This window comes from Lytechinus pictus, chromosome 11 (genome assembly GCF_037042905.1).
Source record: "Lytechinus pictus isolate F3 Inbred chromosome 11, Lp3.0, whole genome shotgun sequence".
Taxonomy (NCBI): domain Eukaryota; kingdom Metazoa; phylum Echinodermata; class Echinoidea; order Temnopleuroida; family Toxopneustidae; genus Lytechinus; species Lytechinus pictus.
The window spans coordinates 4020522-4044329 of record NC_087255.1 but is presented as its reverse complement, the minus strand read 5'-3'; the positions used below and the strand labels follow the sequence as shown (position 1 = coordinate 4044329).

Below are 23808 nucleotides of genomic sequence, written 5' to 3'. Positions count from 1 at the left end.
CAATAATATTTTTTGACAAGGACTTAAAATTGTTTTTACAGGCCCCATTCGACCCACTGAATCTACTCAAGGTTAATTTTACGTTGCTCTTTAACGGCAAGAAATCAGGTCAGGAAATTCGACCAAAATTATAATGTTAAATTACAATAGAAAGGTTTTAGATTACTGTGTCTTGTCTCAGCAATTCTTTGCAGAGTTTACTCTTTAAAGAGTGAAATTTGTGTAAAATGAAATAGGTTGATATCAAGAGTGGATCATAGAGTGAATGTTGAGTTGAAACATTAATACTTTTGACCAATGTTGGGGGAAAATTATTGTTACTTTAAATGAGACGAGCGTAATATAAATTTCAATTGTCGTCCCATCTAGGTTTTCAAACAGTTTCACTATATTTGATGCTTTTCTTTTGTTGTGAATATACTAGGTTGCGTTGACTACATAAATACGTTAGGATGAAATAAAGTTAATTTCGAATTCTGTGGCGCATGAAGGCTTCTTTGCATTATCATAATTGCTGAAAATTGATGTTGCTTCCTTCTCATAGAAAATTCATACGCATAAAAAATTAGTATAAGTGTTTATGTGCCGATGCCACATACACTGACAATAAAACATCCTCTTCCCTCCCATGTCCAATATATACCTTGTATTTCGTTCAAAGGTCTCTAAAATTGAAAAACATAGCTCTTTAAAGGGATGCTCCGGGCTGAGGATATTACTATCTCACTAAATAGAGTAATATTAACAGAGCAAAATGCTGAAAATTAATTTTGATCAAAATCTGATAATAAATAACAATGTTATTCAATATCAAAGATTTGAATTATTCTGGTGAAACAAAGGCATGTTCGAAATTTTCTACGCGTGCAAGCCCGCCCCCCCCCCCCCACTCAGTGTTATTTAGGGTACGCCTATGCTCATTCCCTCCCCTTGAAAGCACCCCCTATCTCATATCTGCCAAAATTTCTGAACCCCCTTTCGCGGGCTTTTCCTACCTTGGAGACCCCCAAAATCGGAACACTGCTCAATGAGTCAATGTACCCCCCCCCCTATCTTGGGTGAGCTGTCATTCCAACCCCCTATCTATATCTCAGGACAGACAACCTCCCCCTCCCTGATGTCATGTTGGAGGACAAGCTTCCAAAACTAGCAGGAATTTCAGAAATTTGATCCCGGGATTTGATCAAGTTTTCTATGAACATTCAAGATATTTCAAATAATCCCTGTTTTAAATTTTTCAGGAGTCCAAAAATTAAGAGAATGAGAGAGAAAAAAACTTTTTCATTGTCCCGCGAAAAAGTACCCCTTTACCGGACATTTTGGGAACACGCATGCGGTCTCTCCGACCCCAGAGTGGGGGGGGGGGGGGGTCGTTCGTGCAAGTCTACAAAAACTGTCGACAAAATTATTTTCAGCCTTGAAGGCGTAGTCGACGTTTTCCTTAAAGGAGGAGGTTCGCCCATGGCCATGGGACGCGGGGTGCTGCGTGTGTTATTTTCACTAGGCAGCACCTCTGGAAATTTAAGGAAAATTACGGAGATTTTGAAATGAAACCATTTCTTTTTTCGCTTGTCAAATTTGTCGAGACCAAATTACCTTCATTTTGTCGTGAAATCTAGTCAGCACCCTCTGTTAAAAAAATTGAAGAAAAAAAAATTAAAACCTTAAAAACATGGGGAGGGGATGGGGACAATCTAACACTTGATGTAAAGTAGTTTATAGCGTTAAAAAAATTAGTTTGGTTTCTTAAAACGGTTATTTCCATATTATACAAACATTAGAACCGACGAGTGGTGATGACGTCACCCAATTTCTATTTATATTGTATTTATTTAAAAATATGAAATGTAGCATTGGTCATAACGGAAATATGTAATGAATACCTGATCTGATGATCAGTTCGTTGTTTTTAAGCAAATCGTGGTCAATTCAGTACCATTCGAAAGAACTGAATCTATGGGAGAAAAAATATTTTGCGCTGCCCTTTCACGCATCACGACTGTTTTTTTTTTAATCTAGATGGGCAAGAAAATGTCTTCTTGGTCTTTAGAACCCCCCCCCCCCCGATCCGCGCTTCTTATTTTGTTTAATGTTTCGATATAAAAGTTATCACCAAGACGAGTGGACCAACACTATTGAAAAAACATACATACATACATATATATCTCTCTCTCCCTCTCTCTCACACACACACACATGAGAGGCCTACACAGGATACGGAAAACTGTCGGGGTTTGAAAGACAGAAAGGGATAAATTTGCCAATAAATTCCACTCGGACAACATTTTGGTGTCTGATTAAAATGTATGTTGGAGTTTGAGATGGTCACGTGATCACCTGATTGTCATTTCGGTGGGAGTTGCGTGATGGGAACTGCTCACAGCAGAGGAAGCAGAAGATAATTAGAATACATCTGTTTGGAAAGAAGTAAGTTCCAACCAGACTTATATAAAGGTCGACAGTTGATCCGCAGAATAGATACGCGAAGGTGTGATAATTCGAGATGTTATCATCATATCTCGTTCCGATACATAAACCAATTTAAGCGATATTATTTCATTCTTCACGGAATCGCAATATATTTTATGCTGGACTATATTAGTAGTGAGTTGATCTGTACTTTACACTTATAAATTATTTAGAAAAAAATGATTTTTGAATAAAATTGAAAAGTGGGACCATATCTCTTGGAGCAGATCCTGATTCGCCTTGTAACCCGTAAGAAGACTTTCATTGTACCTATAACGAGCGACGTCATCCAACAGCCTAGCACAGACTTTTGTTTGATGAATTGGTCACATTTGATTTCGAATATATATATATATATATACATATATATAATCATTGCCTCCTATGAGCCAATTACATTTCTGAAGTAAAGACCACATAACACGAACAGTACCACCAATTATATTGTGTTTTTGTTGGTCGAATTTTAGTTGAGTTCTCTTCAGCACAGATAGAAATGGTGAGTCTTTATATATTTTATTTAATCTATTTTCAAACGATTATATTGGTTCGTACATCTTACTATAAGCAATAAACATTTAGCAAATTTCTTTATTAAATATATAATGAAGATAGTAATACAAACAGGTTGGAATAGAGGATGGGTCGTAATAACTATGTCCCAAGTTTCGTGAACTAGATCTATAAACTTTAAAGTTATGATGACAATTCCACAAATACCCCCAACATAGTCAAAGTTTGTTGACCCTAAGTGTCGTTTGACCTTGGTCGTGTGACTTGAAACTTAGGCAGGATCTTCCATTGTACACTATCACCATTTCACATTGGTTAAGAATTCGACATTGATTCCCCAAACATGGTCTAAGTTCATTGACCCTAAATGACCTATTACCATGGTCATGTAACCTGAAACTCAAGGAAAATGTTTAGTAATACTTGATTACCCTTATGTTTAAGTCTCATGAACTAGGTCCATATACTTTTTAAATTATAATGACATTTAAAAAACTTAACCTTGGTTAAGATTTCAATGTTGACGACGCCGCCGTCGCCGTCGTCGGAAAAGCAGCGCCAATAGTCTTGCTCTGCTATGCAGGTGGGACAACAACAAATGAAATGTTTTTAATTGTTTTAAAGCGGTTTTTTTTCTCCAACGAATGATGCAATCTTTCATAAATCAATTAAGCCTTATTGTCTGATTTAAGCTATTGATGTCTTAAATACATTTTTGAAGTAAGTCTCTGGAGATGACTACAGCTTTTTTTTTACAGAGTTTTTAACAGAAAAGTTCATATTTCCCCAAAAAATACTAAATCATGGAAATTGAACACTAAAGTGATTCCACATACATGTACATATACATGCAGTACTGGGGCATTTTGAGTCTTGTCAATATGCAAAATGGAAGAAACTGACATTATCTATGAAGTTTCAAAGCTTAATTTGATTAATCCAGGGGCTGCAGAAGCAGGGGGGCTTCAGCCCCCACTTTTTTTTCTCCAAAACCGTGTACAAGAAAGTAAAAATGACCATATGATTGGGATTTTTTGCATGGTCAGCCCCCCCCCCCACTTTGAAAACCATTCCGCCGCCCCTGTAATCAATATGCTTCATTTCGTTCGAATCAATTGTGCCAATTTTAGTTAAATCTATGAGCAAAACCCTTGAACTGCCTATTATTTTTCATGGGGGAATTTTGATCAAAGCACATTAGAAAAAAAAAAAATTATCTGTTTTTTCGTCTATTTCTCATGTACATTTTTTAAAAATAATTTTTTAGTGTTTTTGAATAAAAAAATTATTGGCAATAATTTTACAATCATTAACAGAAAGTACAAATAAAGATACAGATATATAATATTGGCGAGAATTTACAATTGGCGCTATACATGAATCACATTTTTAGGAATTTAGGGGTCTGACATGCACTTGCTGTGTCATATCATAACCGTATACCCATGCATGCATCCCCCAAAAAGTCTTGAACACTATCATGAATATGGCGTGGCTCTATCATGTTTATGGATTTATCATATAATTTTTGAGGGGCAATTAGGGTCCCCTGGAAATGTTAGGGTTATGGTATGCTAGCTGATTATCTTATTCTGTTTAAGGTGCTTTTCTTCATCTTTACGAAGTGCAAAGTTTCACCTGCTTTCGTGTGTACCTCAAGAGTATCATTATGCTTGTGCAACAGTTCCATTACATTCAACATGTTTAACTATACATGTATGTATTTGAGCTTATTTTGAATAGTGTTTCTTTCCCTGTCCAAAACCGAGCGCAACACTCATATATGCTTGTTAAAAAGAGAATATTCTTTATATGGATTGATGTACACAATTGAACAGGTACAAATAAACATGACAAAGCAATGGAGAAGTGGGGAATAAAGGGGGAAAGAGAAAGGGGGAAAAATAGTGGTGTTGATAAAGAGTTGAATTATTAGAAAAAATATAATACACCACTTCAGAAAAAAAAATCATCTAAACTCACATCCATGCAAGCCTATACGGTGTTTTAAACACGTTTTATTTTGTAAAAAACGGGTGTTTTAAAATACGTTAACTTTAAGACATGTTTAAAACACACCGTTTAACACGTGCCAGACCTAAATGGAGGGCCTGCTAAAAACGGAGCCTTTATAGTGCAGCTTCCTATTACAAACCATTCTTATAACAAATTGAAATCAAGAATTAAAAAAAAATTGTATGATCATAAAAAAGAAAGAACATTCTCACCAAGAATTTCCTTCAAGCGTTTTTACATGGAATGCACGAACAAAATACAAAACCACAAGTGAAAACCCAACATACAAATTCAAACTGGTATTAACATTTTACAGAAGTTAGAAGTTGATATCGTTTTAAAAATGTATCATTTTGATGTTGATAAGAACAGGGGTAATGTGGTTTAATGAACCATTTTGGTAAAATTAATAACTTTTGTTATTATGACTGTCGAGAATTTCCTGGAATGTCTAAAAACTTGGCTCTTGGTTTGCCCAGTATTCCGTTAACAAATCTATGCTCAATCAATATTATAGGATAAGGAGATAACATCACCCACTCAATATTTCTTTTATGAAATATGAATCCCACCCATGGCGTAATTTCCTTCGGCAAGAAATTCATCCACATTGTGCTGCACTCGACCCAGGTGAGGTGAATGGGTACCCGGTAGGGTTTATTCACACTATTAAAGAAATTCGGGTTCCATTTTACACCCCTAGGGTGCAAAGGCTTGTCCCTATACGAGTACCCCGAGCAGTGCACACGTACACCCCGAACAGGGGTGAACAGTGTGCACCCATATTTGGGGTGACAATCTGCACCTTAGAGGGTGTACACGTCTATCCCTTAGGGTGCATACTGTATCCCCACCTAAAATAACAAAAATATTGTCTAGATTTCCGGTCCATTCACTTTCTGTATCGATTTTTTAGTAACCTTAGTTGGAATTCGCACTCACCTCGTTTTATCTGAAGTCAATATTTTCCCGCTAAGCCAGCGAGAAGCGCTAAGACGAGGCCTATAGCGATATGATCAGATAATTTTTTGAATTGTGCTGGTAGTTGTGATTCAAGTAGCTCTGTTTACTGTTTCTCCAAAAGCATACGTAATTAAATGTGTTTTTGAAACAATTATCATCAAATGAATATTAAATATTTTAAAAATTATTTCACTTCGGTAAAGTGTGGCGTAAGTGCATTGTTATTTTGGGTAATCTTCGATCACAAATCAACTTCATCTATACCATACGTCTATCAGCAAGACTGGTGGGGTGCACAGGGGTGTACAACAGACACGGACTCTCGCAAAATAGCTAACTTGCACTTCGATGGTATTAAGGGGTGTACGAACGTATCGAACACCCCATTCCTTGAACACTTTAGCGCCTATTGATATGGCGGCTTAGCTACAGCCGGGGTAATAATATGATGCCAACTATCAAAGCGCAGTTTATGTAGTATATGCACATAGTAACTGCGCTATATAAATGGACATATTATTATTATTATTCATTATTTTATTTTCTCCACATTGTCACGTGAAAAAAGTGTATTCCTCTCTAAACATGTGGAATTACCAATGTTTTAACAGTTTATGGTTCAGTTAGGTTGGTCATTATTGTCTGTAAAGAATGGAATATTGTGTAATCCAAACTATGAAAAGGAAAATAAATAGTGAGGGACGTCATCGTCTCTCTAATTTGTATAGTTCTGAGTTGTGCGTATAAATGTTTTATGAAAACTATCAGCCCAGCTTTAAAATGTTATTTCTTTTACATTCGATTGATGATTTTTTTCAGCATTACGCTTGTTTTTTTTCTTTTAATGATTCAATCAACATTTTTTCTGGGGTGGACTTGTCCTATAAGACTTTATTCCTATTGATTTTGAGGTTTTTAAAAGTTTGCGAATATCATAAGTTTAAAAAAAAATATCCTTTGCAAGATCGAAAGTATATTTTATTTCTATCATTCTATTTTTACGGATAAACATTAACAATCAACATCGATGACAATAATGTATATTTTTTTACTAAGTATGTGACCTTGCGAATACACAAACGGGTCTAAGAGAGTGGAAAATATAAGAGATGATGACAAAGAGAAAAACAGACAGAGAAGGGGGAGAAGAGAAGAAAAAAGAGAGAGGGGGAAGAGGCGCGAAAGAATAGAAGAGAAAAGGAGAGAGGAAGAGGGGGAAGGAAAAAAAGTAAAAATGATAGAGGAAGAGGGGGAAGGAAGAGAAGAAGAGAAACAGATAAAAGAAGAGGGGGAAAGAAGAGAAGAAAAAAGAGAGAGGAGGAGAAGAGATAGAGGCAGGGGAGAGAAGAGGAGAATAACATTTCCAGGTAATGTTTTTTCGGGGGTGAGGAGGGGAGAGATATGATAATCTTATGTGTTAAAAACACGGTTCATTACCTTACTTAAACCATCTGATTTTAATTCTTTTCATTTTTTTGGGATACAGATTGAAAAGGCCAACTTTCTTCAACGAGGTTTCATCCTTGTTTTGTTGACATGTACATGCATGGGTAAGTTGAAATCTGGTAGAGTATAATATGCCTAGATGCATACAATGTTTTCCAATCAATTTAAAAGCCGAGGTCTTCCTTTTGCATGCACTCTTGCCACTGGAAAGCAGTATTGAAGAGTTGATTTTTGTTATGATTGTGGGTTGATATGAATGTATTTGCAGCAATGACGACTCTTCTATCTACATCGCTTATATTCCTATATTTTGACGTTATTTGATGCTAAGCAATGACAATGATATGTTTTTTAATGTTTAAATGGTTCATTCTCATTGACCAATGCTGTTGATGTACAGTGATTATATTTCTTTATTGCTTATCGAATAAAGAGTACCACGCGAAAGGGCTATAAAAAGATGGACTCCCAACTTTCAAATAATAATTCCATTAACAGAAAGTTACTTTAATGGTAGGAGATTCAAACATGGATACCACTAGAAATGAATTGAGCGCGATGTCGACAGAGCGGTAGCACTCTTGAGTGAGCTCCTGAAAACATACTATATTTTGGTGGCCGAAAATTACATGCCTACTTGGATCAAATATCGCCAAAATGGACGTTAGACAGAAAGAGTACAATCTACGGGGGCAACCAGGTAAAAAAGCCAACAATACTGGGTCTAAAAGGAGGAAAACTGGTCAGAAAAACTTGGGAATCGCAAGACACGATACGCATGACGCCACGTTGCCTCAGGGTGCCACGGCTGGCGCCAATTTCGCCGATACCTCCCGCACGTCCAGCACCAGCACGGTACACGATGTAAATGGACCGCCGACCCCCAACGCGGTACCTACGGAATTAATGGCATTCATGAGCGACATTAGAGACATGTTTACCAGCTTCACCTCTCAGGTAAATACCAAACTTGATAGGTTGTTCATGAGATAACGAATTTGAAAACTGAAATGGAAGCAACAAAAAAGGTCATTTCTGACATAGAATCTAGCCTAACAAGTACATCTGGTCGTCTACTCGCCATTGAAAAAGATGACCTGCCCCAGCTACGAAATAACATAGACAAGAAGATTGAGGAGCTTAATGAGAAACTAACCCTTGGTGAAATTCATGATCGGAAACTTAATTTGTTGGTGTATGGAATGGCCCCCCAAACTGACGAAAACATATATGACACAGATCATCAAACAATTTGCTTCTTCATGAACATTTCAAAGCAGGAAGCTATGCAGATACCTCTTGTAAATGCCCACCGTCTGCCCTCAACCCCCCGAGGAGATCGTAATTCTAACCGCCAACCCCCTGCGATTATCATCAGATTCGGCCGCATGATGGACAGAGACCGGCTTCTTCAGGCCTACGAACGACGACCGCGCCGGCAGCCGGACCCCCCTGGCAGCAGTGCATCGGACCCTCCGTCGCCTTTCAGTCGGGTTTCCATCCGTACGGATTTGCCTCCCAGCATGAAAAGAGAAAGAGGAAGATTGGCAGCAATTGCATACAACATTCGTAAGAACAATAACCTGGCAACCAGGATCAAAGTCAATGGAACCAAGATTTTGCTACAAACACGCAAACCTGTAAGGAATGGAGGCACGCCAGATCGATGGGCTAATTGGTCCGAGTAATCTTCATCCAAGAGCACCCATGTAATGTATTTGATTTGTTTATACATCATAGTCATATTTTATTAACTTATTAATTTGGATGTGAGTAAATTACAAATTTTTCACATGATCGTTCGCTAAATCTTGACTTTTTATATGTAGTAAATTGCATACCACGGTTCAACTTATACATCTTGACATAATTATGCCCAGTGAAAAAAATTCGTCCGTATGAGAAACAGGTTTTACTTCTGGAGTTTACTCAACATTTCACATTTGTTGATACCAGATTTAAGTGAAGATTCCAGTAAATGTATACCAGGCACTTACCTGTATATGCTGATGGAAGTAGTAACCAGATAGCATTCTCATTTTCTTTTAAATATCAATCAAAACTTACATCTCCATTTAAAGCATAATAATTTTTTCTCTGGGGCCTATTAATTTACACACAAAAAAAATTATAGTAAAACATATGTGCATTGAAAAAATGTGACTCTTTTCGCTAAAATTGACGGGATACTAAGTATTGAACATCCTTAAAGGAGAATGAAACTCTTGGAGCAAGTTAGCTTTTGTGAAAGCAGAAAAATCAAAGAATAAGATCAACAAAAGTTTGAGTAAAATATTAAGATTCAAAACTTCAACTGAGTAAAATGTGGACATGCTTAGTGCCGGTTGAAACTTGGAATTGTTTTTTCACCCTCGTGGTTTTAATTTTTCAAAATAATACTCTATGGGCATGATGGGTTCACAATCCAATAAACGGATGGTCATGTGCATTATAGACTTGCCTTCGATTTTGAATCTTGATTCATTTATATCATCATGTGCATAGAAATGTTTGACCTTTTGTATTACAATTGCTTACAGTTTTATTGACGTAGTCATTCACATAATTAACACAAGCTCTTTTGATAAAAATATAAATTATAATCATGTTAATCATGGTACATTTATTTTATACCAATGGAGGAAAGAACCTGGTCATTTCAGATGATTTTTTATCTTTGCATTTTTAACTTTTCTGTTTACAAATACGAAGGATGTTAAAGTAATAACCATTCTTTTTGTTGCTAACAGTATTGGACAGAAGATGTAAGCTAGTTCAATGATGAATTGAGTTAGATTTATTTACTTATTCTACAGTATGAAAATGACCTGCAGCCAGTAGAGCATTCTTTTTGTCTAAATAATTTATTCGGTAATTGAAACATGATAAACGATGTGTTTTATAGGTGTCGGTCAAATTTTGAAATTGGTTCCTAAGTTCGTGTTATATATTTATAAATATATCTTTTTTTAGAGTTCAAACAGAAATATAGATTGTAACTCTGGATTAATTTTTTTTTATCTTTGAGGAGTTTTAATTGATCCAGCTTTGAAGAAGAAAAAAAATCTTTACTGATCATAATCATAAGTCTACATTGCTGTTTTAAGGTCAAAAGAGGAAAGAACTTTGTAATTGTCATGTAGGTTTACTCTGTTCACTGAGGACGTATATAGGACATAATTATTTGTAAAAGCAGGAACCATTCTACATAAGAAAAAGATAGCTTTAGTTAATTTATGTTTTTGACAAATCAACTATGATTAATGTACAGTGTAACATGATCTGGATCTCAGACGATCATTCTTTTTATTCATCAATTCAGCGGTATTTCGATCAAGCCAAACAAATTGTATACCAGGTGTAAGAGTACAAGTTTTATTTAAATGTACGAAGACCATAACTACATTCGAATGCTTTTTCACCTTCTTTCAGTTTTCTGGGAAGCATGCCCTGAATAATTTGAATTTGTGTCATTCCTTATCCTATTCTTTATAGGGGAGGCTTCCCAGCTTGTTTTATTCACGGGAGCTCACCCAACTCTTTTATGCTTATTTAGTACAAAAATTTTACGATGCAATTGACATCGTATATAATTGCCAATGTTTACCTGATGACTTTTCATGTGTTTGTGCTCCTTTTCTTCATAGGAATGTGTATAACCAGGTTTTCTTTATCCAATTATTATTCTCTCCAGGTCCTTGCCTCGCTGACACTCAGAGCACGCGGTCTCGTCGGTCTCTTCAGGAAGCGACTCTTTTGCATTTCGTGTTTTTCTCTTTCAATTCCCAGTGATTGAAAATTTTCCCTTTTCAGTGTTGAATGATGATGAGTTTTACAATTTGTTTAGGCCGAACAACGAAACCCAAAATACTAACTACAATTCTTCTTTTGAAAATCTCGTATCGATGGAGATGAATTTAGCTGCAGATTTAAATGAAAATAACGACAATAATTATCCAAGTTCGAATTACTTTACAATAAATCAATTTAATTCTCTTGATAAATCTACAAATACACTTTCAATAATGCACATGAATATAAGGAGCTTGAGCTCTAATTTCGACAATTTACGCCTTTTATCCGATTCATCTTCACAAACCAAAATGTCCATAATCGCGCTAACTGAGACATGGTTATCACAGGAATCTGATGGTTTATACTCACTTCCTGGTTACACATTTGTTGAAAACCATAGGGGTAATAGACGGGGAGGAGGGGTAGGTACCTATATCAATGAACAACTAGAATATTGTACTCACAATGATCTTAATTGTATGAATGAAATTGCTGAATCTCTTATCATTGAACTCCGGGTACCAAACTCTAAAAACATAATGATCGCAGTATTTTATAGACCTCCTAACTCCAACACAAATAATTTTTTTGAATACTTGCAAGACTTTCTACAAAATCCGGTTTTTTATAATAAAGATTGTTATGTGGTAGGTGACTTTAATATAGACATGTCTAAATCTAATCACAATAGGTCACATGAATTTTTGGATATCATGCTTTCATCATCCTTTATACCATTGATAACAAAACCCACTAGGGTTACTAACCAATCTGCAACCCTTATTGATAATATTTTTTGTAATGTTTCTCCTTTACCATACCAGAGTCTGGAATAATTTTATCTGATATTTCTGACCATTTGCCGATATTTTCAAGAACTCCGTTTAGGTTAGCAAAAAAAGATACACCGCAACATAAATTCCGACGACTAACACCAAATAATTTACAGAGCTTAAAATATGGTCTTGAAGACGCGGATTGGTCTGAGGCATTCAGTTCTTAAGATACAAATACAGCATATAATATATTTATGAAAATTTTTACTTCAAATTTAGATAGACATGTACCATTGGTCAGTAAATGTAATAATTATAAAAAGAGTCCAAGACTTCCTTGGATATCGAAATCAATATTACGATCAATAAATCGCAAAAATAACTTATACTATGCCGATAAAATCAATCGCTCAGAAAAGTCACATCGTAAATATACTACAAATAAAAATACCCTCACTAAATTATTGCGGAGTGAAAAACGAAAATATTTCACAAATCAATTAATTCGTCTCAAACACGACATCAATAAAACATGGAAAACAATAAACACTGCCATAAATAAACAAAGCACAAAAGCACGCATAAAAACAATAAAGCACAATAATGTTGAAATTCATGATTCTTTTCGTATAGCTGATATATTTAGGGTGCGTTTATCCGCCACTTTTTTACCCTAGAATCATGATCTGAATCATGATTCAAATCATGATTCTGCAGAATCACGATTGCGTTTAGTCGAAATTGAATATAATCATGATTAGAATCACAAACATGAAACACGAAAAAAGGGGCGTTTGGAAAGACGTTTCTGCAGAATCACGTACGAAAATGGTCGAATAAACGATATCGTGATTACAATCATGATTCTATGACCTCACTGTTGTGTCGGGCTACTTTCGGTTTGACTCTGGCCAAGCTCAAGGCGCTCTATATGCTCATTGTATGTACATGGTTATGTACTACGCATGCATTTCTTGTCATGTTCAAGTTCTGTGTTGGTCATCGCATCGTCCACTACTTTTCATTTTTTGGTCACGTCGATCTTCAAGTTCTAGTATAAATCTAAATGAATTAACTGGAATGATCTCAGTTGTTGTTGAGTATACAGTATCAATATGGGATCAATATTAAATTGGATCTACGCTGAAATTCACTTCCGAACACCATTTTGGATAAACTATAGAAGCATATGGACCCTATATGATAGAAGTAAACAAAATAGACTGAATTCTGGAAGCAAAAGATTTTTCGAGAGCCGAAACACGTGCGATAAACTTCCTCTGTCAAACTGCGCACTAGTGATGCGCACTGGATTGGCCCGAATCTGAGGAGAAACAGCATTGGAATGAAGGTCGTCTAAACGCTGATTCTGTGATATTGTGATTCATGTTTGTGTTTTGAATCATGATTCAAATCATGATTCAAATCATGATTCAAATCATGATTCTGGCTTGTGGTCGCATAAACGCAGCCTTAATCAATACTTTACACAAATTGGAAAAAGTCTTGCAGACAATATACCATTAACACATAAAATATTTACGGATTTCATTCACCAACCAAACCCTAATTCTTAATTTTTAGTACCAGTACATAGAAATGAAATAATAGATATAGTGAACAACTTAAAAAACAAAAAAAAGCTGTGGTTACGATGGTATTGACAATATTTTATTAAAGAATGTTATAGATTATATTGTTGATCCATTAGTATACATATTCAACCTTTCTTTAAGTAATGGCGTCGTGCCTGACAATATGAAAATATCAAAGATAATACCAGTGCACAAAAAAGGAGAAAAGATTAATGTATGTAACTATAGACCGATAGCTTTATTACCTACTTTGTCTAAAGTTATGGAAAGGGTGATCTACACAAGATTATTAAATTTTTTGAATAAATATGATATAATCTCTGATTTTCAATTTGGATTTCGCCAAAAACATAGTACATCTCATGCCACTCTCTCATTTATTGACAAAATCACAAAAGCTATTGACAACTTTGAACATACAATAGATGTTTTTCTGGACCTCTCCAAGGCCTTTGACACTATAAATCATGAAATACTGCTCTACAAACTTGAAAATTACGGAGTTCGTGGGAAGGCCTTGGAGTGGTTTAGAAACTACCTCGTAAATCGTAAACAATCCGTAAGCATAAATGAACAAAATTCTTCTCTACAAAATGTTAACTAGGGTGTTCCCCAAGGCAGCCTCCTGGGCCCTCTTTTATTTATAATCTATATAAATGACATCCAGAACTCCTCTGAAATATTATCTTATGTCCTTTTTGCAGATGATTCAAATGTACTATACTCTCATCCTAACCCCGATATTTTAATAAATGTACTGAAAACTGAACTAGATAAATTGGTACAATGGATTAGGGCTAACAAATTGTCAATTAATGTACAATAAACGAAATGCATGCTTTTTAGCAATTCTTTAGAACAATTGCCATTTAATATCAAATTGGACAATAAAGACATTGAAGTTGTTACTACAACAACATTTTTAGGTCTCATAATATAGACAACAAATTATCTTGGAAAACACACATTGACTTTATATGTCGTACAATTTCACGCAATATTGGTGTTATCAACAAAGTTAAATTTTTTCTTCCAACTTCCTCCCTAAAAATGCTTTATTCAACATTAATTTTACCATACTTAAATTATGGAGCAATTGTTTGGGGAAATACACTCTCAACCTACCTTGATAGAATATTACTTTTACAAAAGAAGGCATTGCGTGTTATTTTCAACTTGTCCTGGAGATCTCACACAGATGAGTTGTTTTTTAACAATAACATTCTAAAAATAAAAACACTGTACCAATATAGCTTAGGTCAATTCATGTATCAGTTAAACAATAATATGTTACCATTCATATTTAATTATTCATTTAACAAAAACAAAACTCTTCACAAATATCCCACACGTCAATCAGATGAATTCCATTTACCACTACCCCGGACCATCCTTGCAAAATCTATTTTTACTTTTGAAGGCCCTAGACTCTGGGGAACTATTAATAAAAACATCAAAGAATCACCAAGCCTTAATTCTTTCAAATATAAGTTCAAAAAATTTATCCAAGATAACCATTGAATTTAACTCTTCATCACTCAAACTCTTGTATTTTTTAAAAATCAAACATGATTATCATGTCACGTACGCTTTTCCATCTCTTTCGTTTTCCTGTTGATCAACGAGGTCCGTCTGTGAGTGCTGGGGCTGGATTCTGGAGACCTTTAATCTCTCTTTTTCTTATTTCCTTTTCTATTTTAATTTCCCCTATTTCCTTTTAATTTAACTGGTTCATGCTCAAGTTGTTATTTTGATTTTTATATGCTATGCAACTACAAGAATATTTATTAGGAGGCTGCACTCTACAAGCTCCGCTTTTTAGCAGCCTCCTCCTTTTCCAACCTGATATGTAATAATCTTGAATATAATTTTTGTACAGGAATACTTGAAATATGTTTTTTTATTTATATGTTAAAATGTACAAAATAAACTGTAATTGTTGAAAATGGAAATAAACGAAATGAAATACTGTACATTCGAGAATGTGAATCAAGAAAAGTTATACCATTTTAAAGTTTGATGAGTAGAGGTAGATACAATATAATTGGCACGAGTGTTTTTGATTAATTCATGAACAATGTAATACAACAATAAAGTAAGACAATCCTAGAATCCCATAATGGACATAGCCATGATTTGCCACTTTTAAAGCACTTTCATTTTATCCTTCTCACCTCTGAAAGTTCATTTTGAGAATGTTTTTTAGGAAGATACCCCATGTTTTGTCTCCCGATAATAGAAGAACCATGCTGAACAAAACTAAAATTGTAGACAATATAATTGTCCAGTGTTGTAAACTCAATACCATTTAGGACATGTTGTAACGTATCATCTAACAGTCTAAAAACTATCAAAAATAAACATAACTTTTTATTATCTATTAACTTTTTTTATAATGATATCAGTGCCCAACGTTCTTCAATCATTTTTTTTTCAATCTCATTTCTTAGTTTCTACTTAATTATATTTTTTCATACAAGTGTAAAGGGATATGATTAGCTATTTTTTATGTGTATTATGTGTATTATATACTATCTTTATGATTATTATTATTGTTTTATCATTATATATTATAAGCATTATAAGTAAAATCATTTTAATTACTATTATTATCATTATTTATCATAATACCATTATTATTACTATTATTATTATTAGTAGTAGTAGTAGTAGTAGTAGTATCATCATCATCATCATCATTATTATCATTATCTTTATTATTGTCATTATCATTACTATTCTTCTTCTTCTTATTATTATTATCATCATTATCACTTTTTTATTAGTAGTATTGGTATTATTATCAGCAACTTATGTGCCTTGTTAGGTGGGCGTCATTTCACTCACATTATTGCAATTTTTCCTTTGCTGATAGCGTATAAAGTGGAAATGAAAAGATCCAAATAAAAACATTGTAAAGGGTTGTCAATGCATCAATGTGTAACAATCTATGTGTTTCAATAAAATCCCACATAATCAATTGCAATGTAAATAACGTGTTTAGGAAAAAATCATTAAGAGTAAAACAAATATGCGTACTCAATTAACTTAATATGATGTTCATTTATTTGATTCCTGCCAGTTCTTGCGGATTATATAGATAATGACGTCTCTTGCCCTATGACGATCTCTTGTCCTTCAATTAAAGCACCAAGTTCTGATGACGTCATCCAACTAGTGCAGAAGAGGGTACCACGTGATCATCCTATGGCAATCCGTCCACAGATGAAAGGAATTGATCTGAATATTGTATGCTCCATACCAGGTACCACTAGCTCATGAATATATAGTTGTATTATGCAGTCGTATATACTTGTACACCCTCACACACACACCCTCACACACACACACACACACACACACATATATATATATATATATATATATATATATATTGATACATATATATGTGTGTGTGTAAGGGAGGGTGTGTGTGTGTGTGTGTATATACACATATATACACACACACACATATATATATATATATATATATATATATATATATATACATATATGTATACACACACACACACACACACACACACACCACGATGTCCCAGGAAATCATTTGTACATTAAAGTGTATATTACACAAAATAACAACAAAAAAAGTCATTATTTGGCTATTGTATAATATAATGAATAATGTCCTAACGAAATGCATGTGTTAAAAGCTTTATGTTTATTGAAGCGTAGCGCACGACAGATTAAGAGATGATAAGTTTTCATCTGATATCCAATTCTGAGTATTTCAATCATATTTCGCACTTCGCAAACGATTTTAGGCGAACTGATACCTGACTACTGTTGCCTCATTGTCCTTTGCAAAGGTCTATAATTAAATTATTTTTTCATATTTCATTTTCTGTTGAAATAAAAAAATAAATAAAAACGAGGTTTCGCCTTTGTTTTGCACATAATTCCATTTTCGTGATTAGTCATGCATAAATGATGATATTGTCAGACCTTGGTGTGATTATTATAGCTTAGCATGCAAGGCTTGAAATATGATCATGACTTATTTCATTTTCCCTCTACAGATGAGCTGTCATTTCATTTTCAATTCGTAGCATTTCAAAGTAGCGATAGTGTTGCCAGTCATAAAGAGGTTTCGAACATACATTTAGGTCTAATATCATTGAGTGCGTGTTTACTCAATCAACTAACTGAGCACAATAATAATAATAATAATAATAATAGTAGTAGTAGTAGCAGTGTAGTAGTAGTAGTAGTAGAAGTAGTAGAAGATAGGCTTTCTAATGCTATGGTTATCTTACATGAGAAAAATATTATTTTTTTTATCAAAATCATTAATTTCATCTATATCATTCCTTATAGTTAAAATTCAAGTGAAGTTAAGTTGTTCTTTATTACACCAAAAAAAAAGATGAGAGGTAACCGATAATGTTATTTTTTTCTTTATGTTTTCCTTATTTCTCCATTTCATCTTGGTGGTGGCAGGGTGGGGCGGTGGTTCCGTCTCTCTAACTCCCATAGTTATGCCACCAGGGTTGTGTGTTACACTGTTAGAAAATTTATCCTTAAGATAAAAGAAGTTCCTGCAGCAGAGTCTCGAGAACACCTGTAATCTTACCAGATTGCGTAATCTTACAGGAAATTGGTATTTGGTGTATTGAACCTTACAAATTTCCTTAAAGAAAGCACCAGTTCCCCCTTATTAAACAGACCTGTCCTGTTAAATTGCAGAAAAATTCCTGTTTTATGAATTTACAGAATGATTCTTCTCTTGCTTTCCGCAAAATCTTTTTTTCTGTCAAATTAGTTTTTTTTTTAACAGTGTATGCTAGAAATAGCGGAGCAGATATAATGATAATAATAATAACAATAACATTAAGCTCTTTTATAGCGCATGACACATAGCTACGCATGTCCCTATCCACTTGGAAAGTAAGTAAAGAGTGTTGGGCACTAAATTCATTACATGTTAAACATTTACTCTTTGAGGGAAGTCTTAAACTTATCTAAATCATGTATATTTCTCATATAATTAGGAAGTGCATTCCATAAGACGTTATTGCATTTAATCGACAAAAAACGTTAAATTTTAACAGAACCTCCCATACATTCTTGGTATAAATTAATAGAGCAGTAACCTTTGATTATTCTTCCCACAGCTTGTTTGTCTAACCCTTGTCTACACGGAGGTACCTGTAATGAGACCATTGATGGATATGGGTGTCACTGCCTCTTCAGTTTTACTGGCAAACGATGTCAAGGTAATAATGTCAACTAGTAGCATGCAAGTAATTTCATCCTAAAAATAATTTCACCCTACATTGGATTTCCCTGAAATATCAATATGTCAAGAAAAAAATGTTATGTTTGTAGATACTCCACGATTTGTTCTATAACACAAACACACCCTCCCCCACACAACCTACTACAGATGGGGCTTGGGAGTGATGCCCCTCTCCTCCAAGTTTCTATTTTCGCTTTTTCGGTGAAAAATCTGGGTTTACTTGTCAAGTTAAAAAATGTATGGTGAAGAATACGTTGTACGTATTAAAGATCATATTGTACTTTAAAAAGAAGATTTAAAACCGAGAAGGCCTGCATGTCCGTGTGTCAGAATTAGATAGCCTACATACCCCCCTCCACACACACATACTGTTACTATGCAGATTCAGCAAAGAAATGACGCATGTGATCACAATCCTTCATAAAATCCACTGCAAGTCATGACATGGTCTTTTATGTTGACTTGAGGTTATTATTGTTTGTATTTCCATTACTGGAAGTTGACATGGCACACACATATATTTCCATGATAAGATAGCATATTGACTTATCTCATTTGTTTCATTTTTTCTTTATTTTGTTTTTAGACGAGGATAGTCAGTCATATAATCTACTAAAAGTAATGACATGGTTTCGAAAAATCTCTTGAAGTCTTTGTTGTTAATATAATGTTTACTAGAAGTTGTTATGGCCATGGATGTTATGGCTAACGTTTGGGATTTCCATGTGGCATGTGATTATATTCCTTCATAAAATTCACCTCAAGTCACTACATGTTCTCGTAGAGTAGCTTGAGGTCACTATTGTTAATTTCTTTACACTTAGTTGACATGGCTCACTTATTGATTTTCGTAATCAGATAACATATTTCATAATCTCATTCACTTCCAATTTTCCTTTGTTTTGTGTTTAAAGGGGGTTATTTGTACCGTATTTAATGTTGAAAATGAACACAAAAGGTTCCCAGCCGTGCGATGAGAATCCTTGATATAATCAACTACAAGTCAGAACACGGCTGGAAGATGACTTGAAGTTATTGTTGCTGCTTTTGTATTTACATGAAGTTGTGTTATACTTTTTGGGTTCAATACATAAAACCTACTTGTACCCTATTCCAAAGATCTCCACGATTTATATTTGTGGTTTCATGTTTGGGGGTAGGGTGCAAAAAGAAAAGAAGTTTAAACTTAAAAATAATGCTGTACAACTATTGTTTGAGATGACCGTCCGCGATGTATGGACACACGCGAAGTTTGGACTCACTGCCATACTTCGTTAGAATCACAGCAAATTACTAGTTTGAATTCAAAGCCTAACGTTATGGGTCTACCCAAATCGGCTCGAGTAGTCAGAGACTGGGATTCTATTCAAAATGTAGACTCACAACATTCAACATGGCAAGTTTATCGTGATTAACTCAACTTTTGTTTCAAAATTATTATTAATAATTCGATTTAAAAAGAAATAAGTTTGCTGGCATGGATCAACAAACTTGAACATATAAAGTAGAAATAGGGCTTGCAGCCCTGATCACGAAATGCGAATTTGATAGACCCATTTCATTTACACATAACATAAATAGCATCAAATTCTGTATATGGGACTACAATTAATTAGGGCACGCTCAAAGTTCAAGCAGGCAGAGGCGAAAGTGAAGTGACGCGATCGCTAGCGAAAAATCGAAAAATACTAAATTTGCGTAATTATCGTTAACTTTGGAGCAGTTTTTCACCATTTTCGTGATTTTTGAACCGGAATGAGATGGGTATCAACATTTTCGCCAGAATCTTAAGTTTCACATGGACTGCTTTTTAGCCTGCAGACACATGGCTGTTCTAATACGCGACCACCCTCCCCTACCGTAACCGCTTTGAACGGTAAGTTATAGTACACTCTCCGAGGTCGAAAAAACTTGACTTCAGGTCAGGTGACTTGAGGTCAACTCTCAGGCGTGCATTTCCATTGCTGTATATATAATATATACACACACCTGTATATCAGTAGATTGGTAACATTTGCGTCGGAGTGACATGAAACAACTATTGTGTGTTTTTGAGGGTGTGTGTGTCAGTGTGTGAGGGTGTTTTTGTTGTTTGAGCGTGGTCTGGTGAGGTTGATAGGGAGTGGGATGTAGCGGTAGTGGGAATGGATTTTAAGGAAGATTAAACGTATATCTCTTTTAATTCAATTATTACGAACTGTTAATTTGCAATGGCGTGAATCGAAAGAAGAAAGAGAAGGAAAAGAATGTAAATTCGAGTTCATTATTTTCAGTGAATTTCATGAGATAAATTCATTAAGGTTGCAATAATTGGTTTCTTATTCTGAGTATTTGAATACTTTATCACCCAAAAGTATGTATGTGAGGGTGCAAATGTGCGTGTGTGGGCGGGGCAGGGGCGGGGGTATTAATGGCGGTGTATGTGTGAGATGATATCTGGAGCTACACATGACTGATGACTACAATCTTAGATATGGAATAATCGAATGGCTCAATTTAGTTAACGAAAGTACTTTACTTGTGCAAAAAGTATAGAAAACACCATTTGTTTCTGTAAAGAATCATTAGACTTGTTAGACATAGAGTTAATTATGTTACTTTATGTGGATATGAGTTAAGGTATTTTGGTTTTAGTTGTATCTACATCAAAATCAGTGTCAGACAAAGAGATCACTGCGGAGGGATCCACCAACCGCAATTTCCTCCTACTACTCTATAATTTATAACGTCATGAATGTAAATTAGAATTAGGATGAGTTATCGTAAACGGCTCGTGAAACCACCTCTCCTTTCTTTTTCACTCTCAATAGTTACCCTTTCTACTAACACTCCCCTCCCCCCATCTATCTCCCCCCCCCCCTCTCTCCCCCTCTCTATCCTATTCTCTCTACCCATCTTTTCCCATGAATTTCAATTTACATTGGGGCATTAACCTCCAAGAGATGCCGGACCGTTTTTCAATGTACCAAAACATAAACATCATCAAAGAGAACTTTACTGGTACCAAACTTTGGAATAATCTTTCAGAAGCAATATTAAATAGATCTACATGATTTTCGTTTCAATAGAGAAAAATAAATAAATAGAATATAATAATTTACCACTCCTGATAATTTAATGACCTAATAGCACTGGTACTCTCATTTGTTGCAAATTGACTGGAATGATTGTTCTTTTAATTATTTTATGTAAAACCATAAGGCAGAGTTTTTGAGCAGAGCTAGTTTAACTTCATAGACAAGAACAAATAACGAAGCACTAAAAATCATTACTATTTGATGGAAAGTACGAAAGCTACAGAACTAAGTTTATTCTTTTAAAGCAGTCATCAAGTGACTGATTGCGTGTATACATGTGGCCAGATAGGTGTTTCACAAAGATTTCAGTGTGACTTTAAGTTGACTCACACGAGGGGCTTAATTCCGAAGCTACCTAAACTTCAAAGTTGAATGAAAAACGTTACTTAAATTACAAGGTAACTTTAATTTCCGAAACCACAATATAAAACAACACGATTTTTTTTTGTTATCCTGTTAATGAAAGACAACCCACCGGATTGTTAAACTATGCCAAACCCAGAATCTTAACCACGTCGGTCGCACTTTAAAGCTTCCTGTATTTATTGTGCGTGCGCACTGGTTAAATCATGAGCACAAAGCACGCGCATCAACTTAGAACATTCGATACAATCATTCGAATTGCGTATTTTTTATTTCACTATTTTGCATTCACGCGCTCAAACTGCATCATTGGAATGATCATTCAAGTCACACTCAAATTATCATTTTCCTTTTCAGAATCAATCCCTGCTCAAGACAAAACGACGACGACAACAACAACAGGTTCAACTTCTATAGTCCAGTCATTTTAACTTTTCACTTGGAACAAATTGCAACAGAATCTATTCCAATGCAGAACATTTCTTTGAAATACAGAAGATCCACCGACCCTTAACCATATTAACGAAAATATACAAGAAGATAGACAAGAAGAGAGAAAACTAGCTGAACAGAGAGGTCTATTAACAAAACGTTTCAGAAAATGGGACAAGTTTATTTTCTAGGGATGCCGGGGCAAAGAAAGTTCAAGCATACAGTTATTAAACACTCGCGAGGGAGATGGTCTGGATATAGTCGCACTCCTCTTGGAGTGGTTCGGGGCAGTCATTTTGGGGTGGGCTATGTGTCTTTGCCCGGGGTACATTGTGGTTCCTTCTGGAGTGAAAATGTAAAAAATAATAATATGTATGAAAAAATAAACATACGCTGTTCGCTCCAAAGGGAGCTATGGTGCGCTCTCGGGGATATGGATCCCGCTTCTGGAGTGACTAGTCTCTTATCTCTCTCTGGGAGGGGTGTGATTGGGGGCCGGAAAGGCTCTTTTCCATTTGGAGTGAAGATTCAGGTGCGCAAGTTAGATCATGGTTGCGGTACAGAATGCAGATTGAAATGGAGGGTAGCTGGGGTTGGTGTCGGGTAAAAATGGCAAAGGTAAAAATGGCAGAGGTAAAAATGGCAGAGGTAAAAATGGCAGAGGTAATAATGGCAGAGTTAAAAATGGCAGGGGTAAAAATGGCAAAGGTAAATATGGCACAGGTAAAAATGGCAGAGGTAAAAATGGCACAGGTAATAATGGCAGGGCTAAAAATGGCAGAGGCAAAAATGGCATAGGTAAAAATGGCAGAGGTAAAAAAATAGCAGAGGTAATAGTAACAGAGGTAAAAATGGCAGAGGTAAAGATCATGACATGCTACATCAACAAGGAAAAGACGAGCCTTTCCGGATCAGTAATAATTATTGACCTTGAATGGACTCCTAGGTCTATACTTTATCGTTGATATGATTAAACTCAAACATTTTCATGCCAAAATGATTTCAATTAGTGAGTGATGAAAGGATTAATGTTGGCCAGTTCGTAAAGTATAACAGCACTTCATCACATACATACCAACCGAATTTTAACACCAATGTGCGCT

At 35.1% G+C, this 23808-nt stretch overlaps 1 protein-coding gene across 2 annotated transcripts; it reads left to right on the top strand.

Annotated features, from left to right (window-relative positions):
• Positions 1-7452: 7452 nt before the first annotated feature.
• On the top strand, positions 7453-22901 carry LOC129271298 (notch homolog 2 N-terminal-like protein A). 2 transcript variants are annotated; one of them, XM_064106172.1, is made up of 4 exons: positions 7453-7511; positions 16656-16838; positions 18709-18810; positions 22631-22901. In XM_064106172.1, the coding sequence occupies exons 1-4, from the start codon at positions 7508-7510 to the stop codon at positions 22702-22704; spliced, it is 363 nt and encodes a 120-aa protein (XP_063962242.1). In that variant the 5' UTR covers positions 7453-7507; the 3' UTR covers positions 22705-22901. The 2 variants fall into 2 exon arrangements, with proteins under 2 accessions (XP_063962242.1, XP_063962243.1); XM_064106173.1 differs by lacking the exon at positions 7453-7511 and adding an exon at positions 9024-9116.
• Positions 22902-23808: the final 907 nt, after the last annotated feature.

Bases quoted from the DNA above. Each gene is read 5' to 3' on its own strand.
- LOC129271298 (XM_064106172.1), top strand. The intron at 16,839-18,708 runs GTACCACTAGCT...TTCTTCCCACAG, and splicing joins TATTGTATGCTCCATACCAG to CTTGTTTGTCTAACCCTTGT. The intron at 18,811-22,630 runs GTAATAATGTCA...TTTCCTTTTCAG, and splicing joins TACTGGCAAACGATGTCAAG to AATCAATCCCTGCTCAAGAC.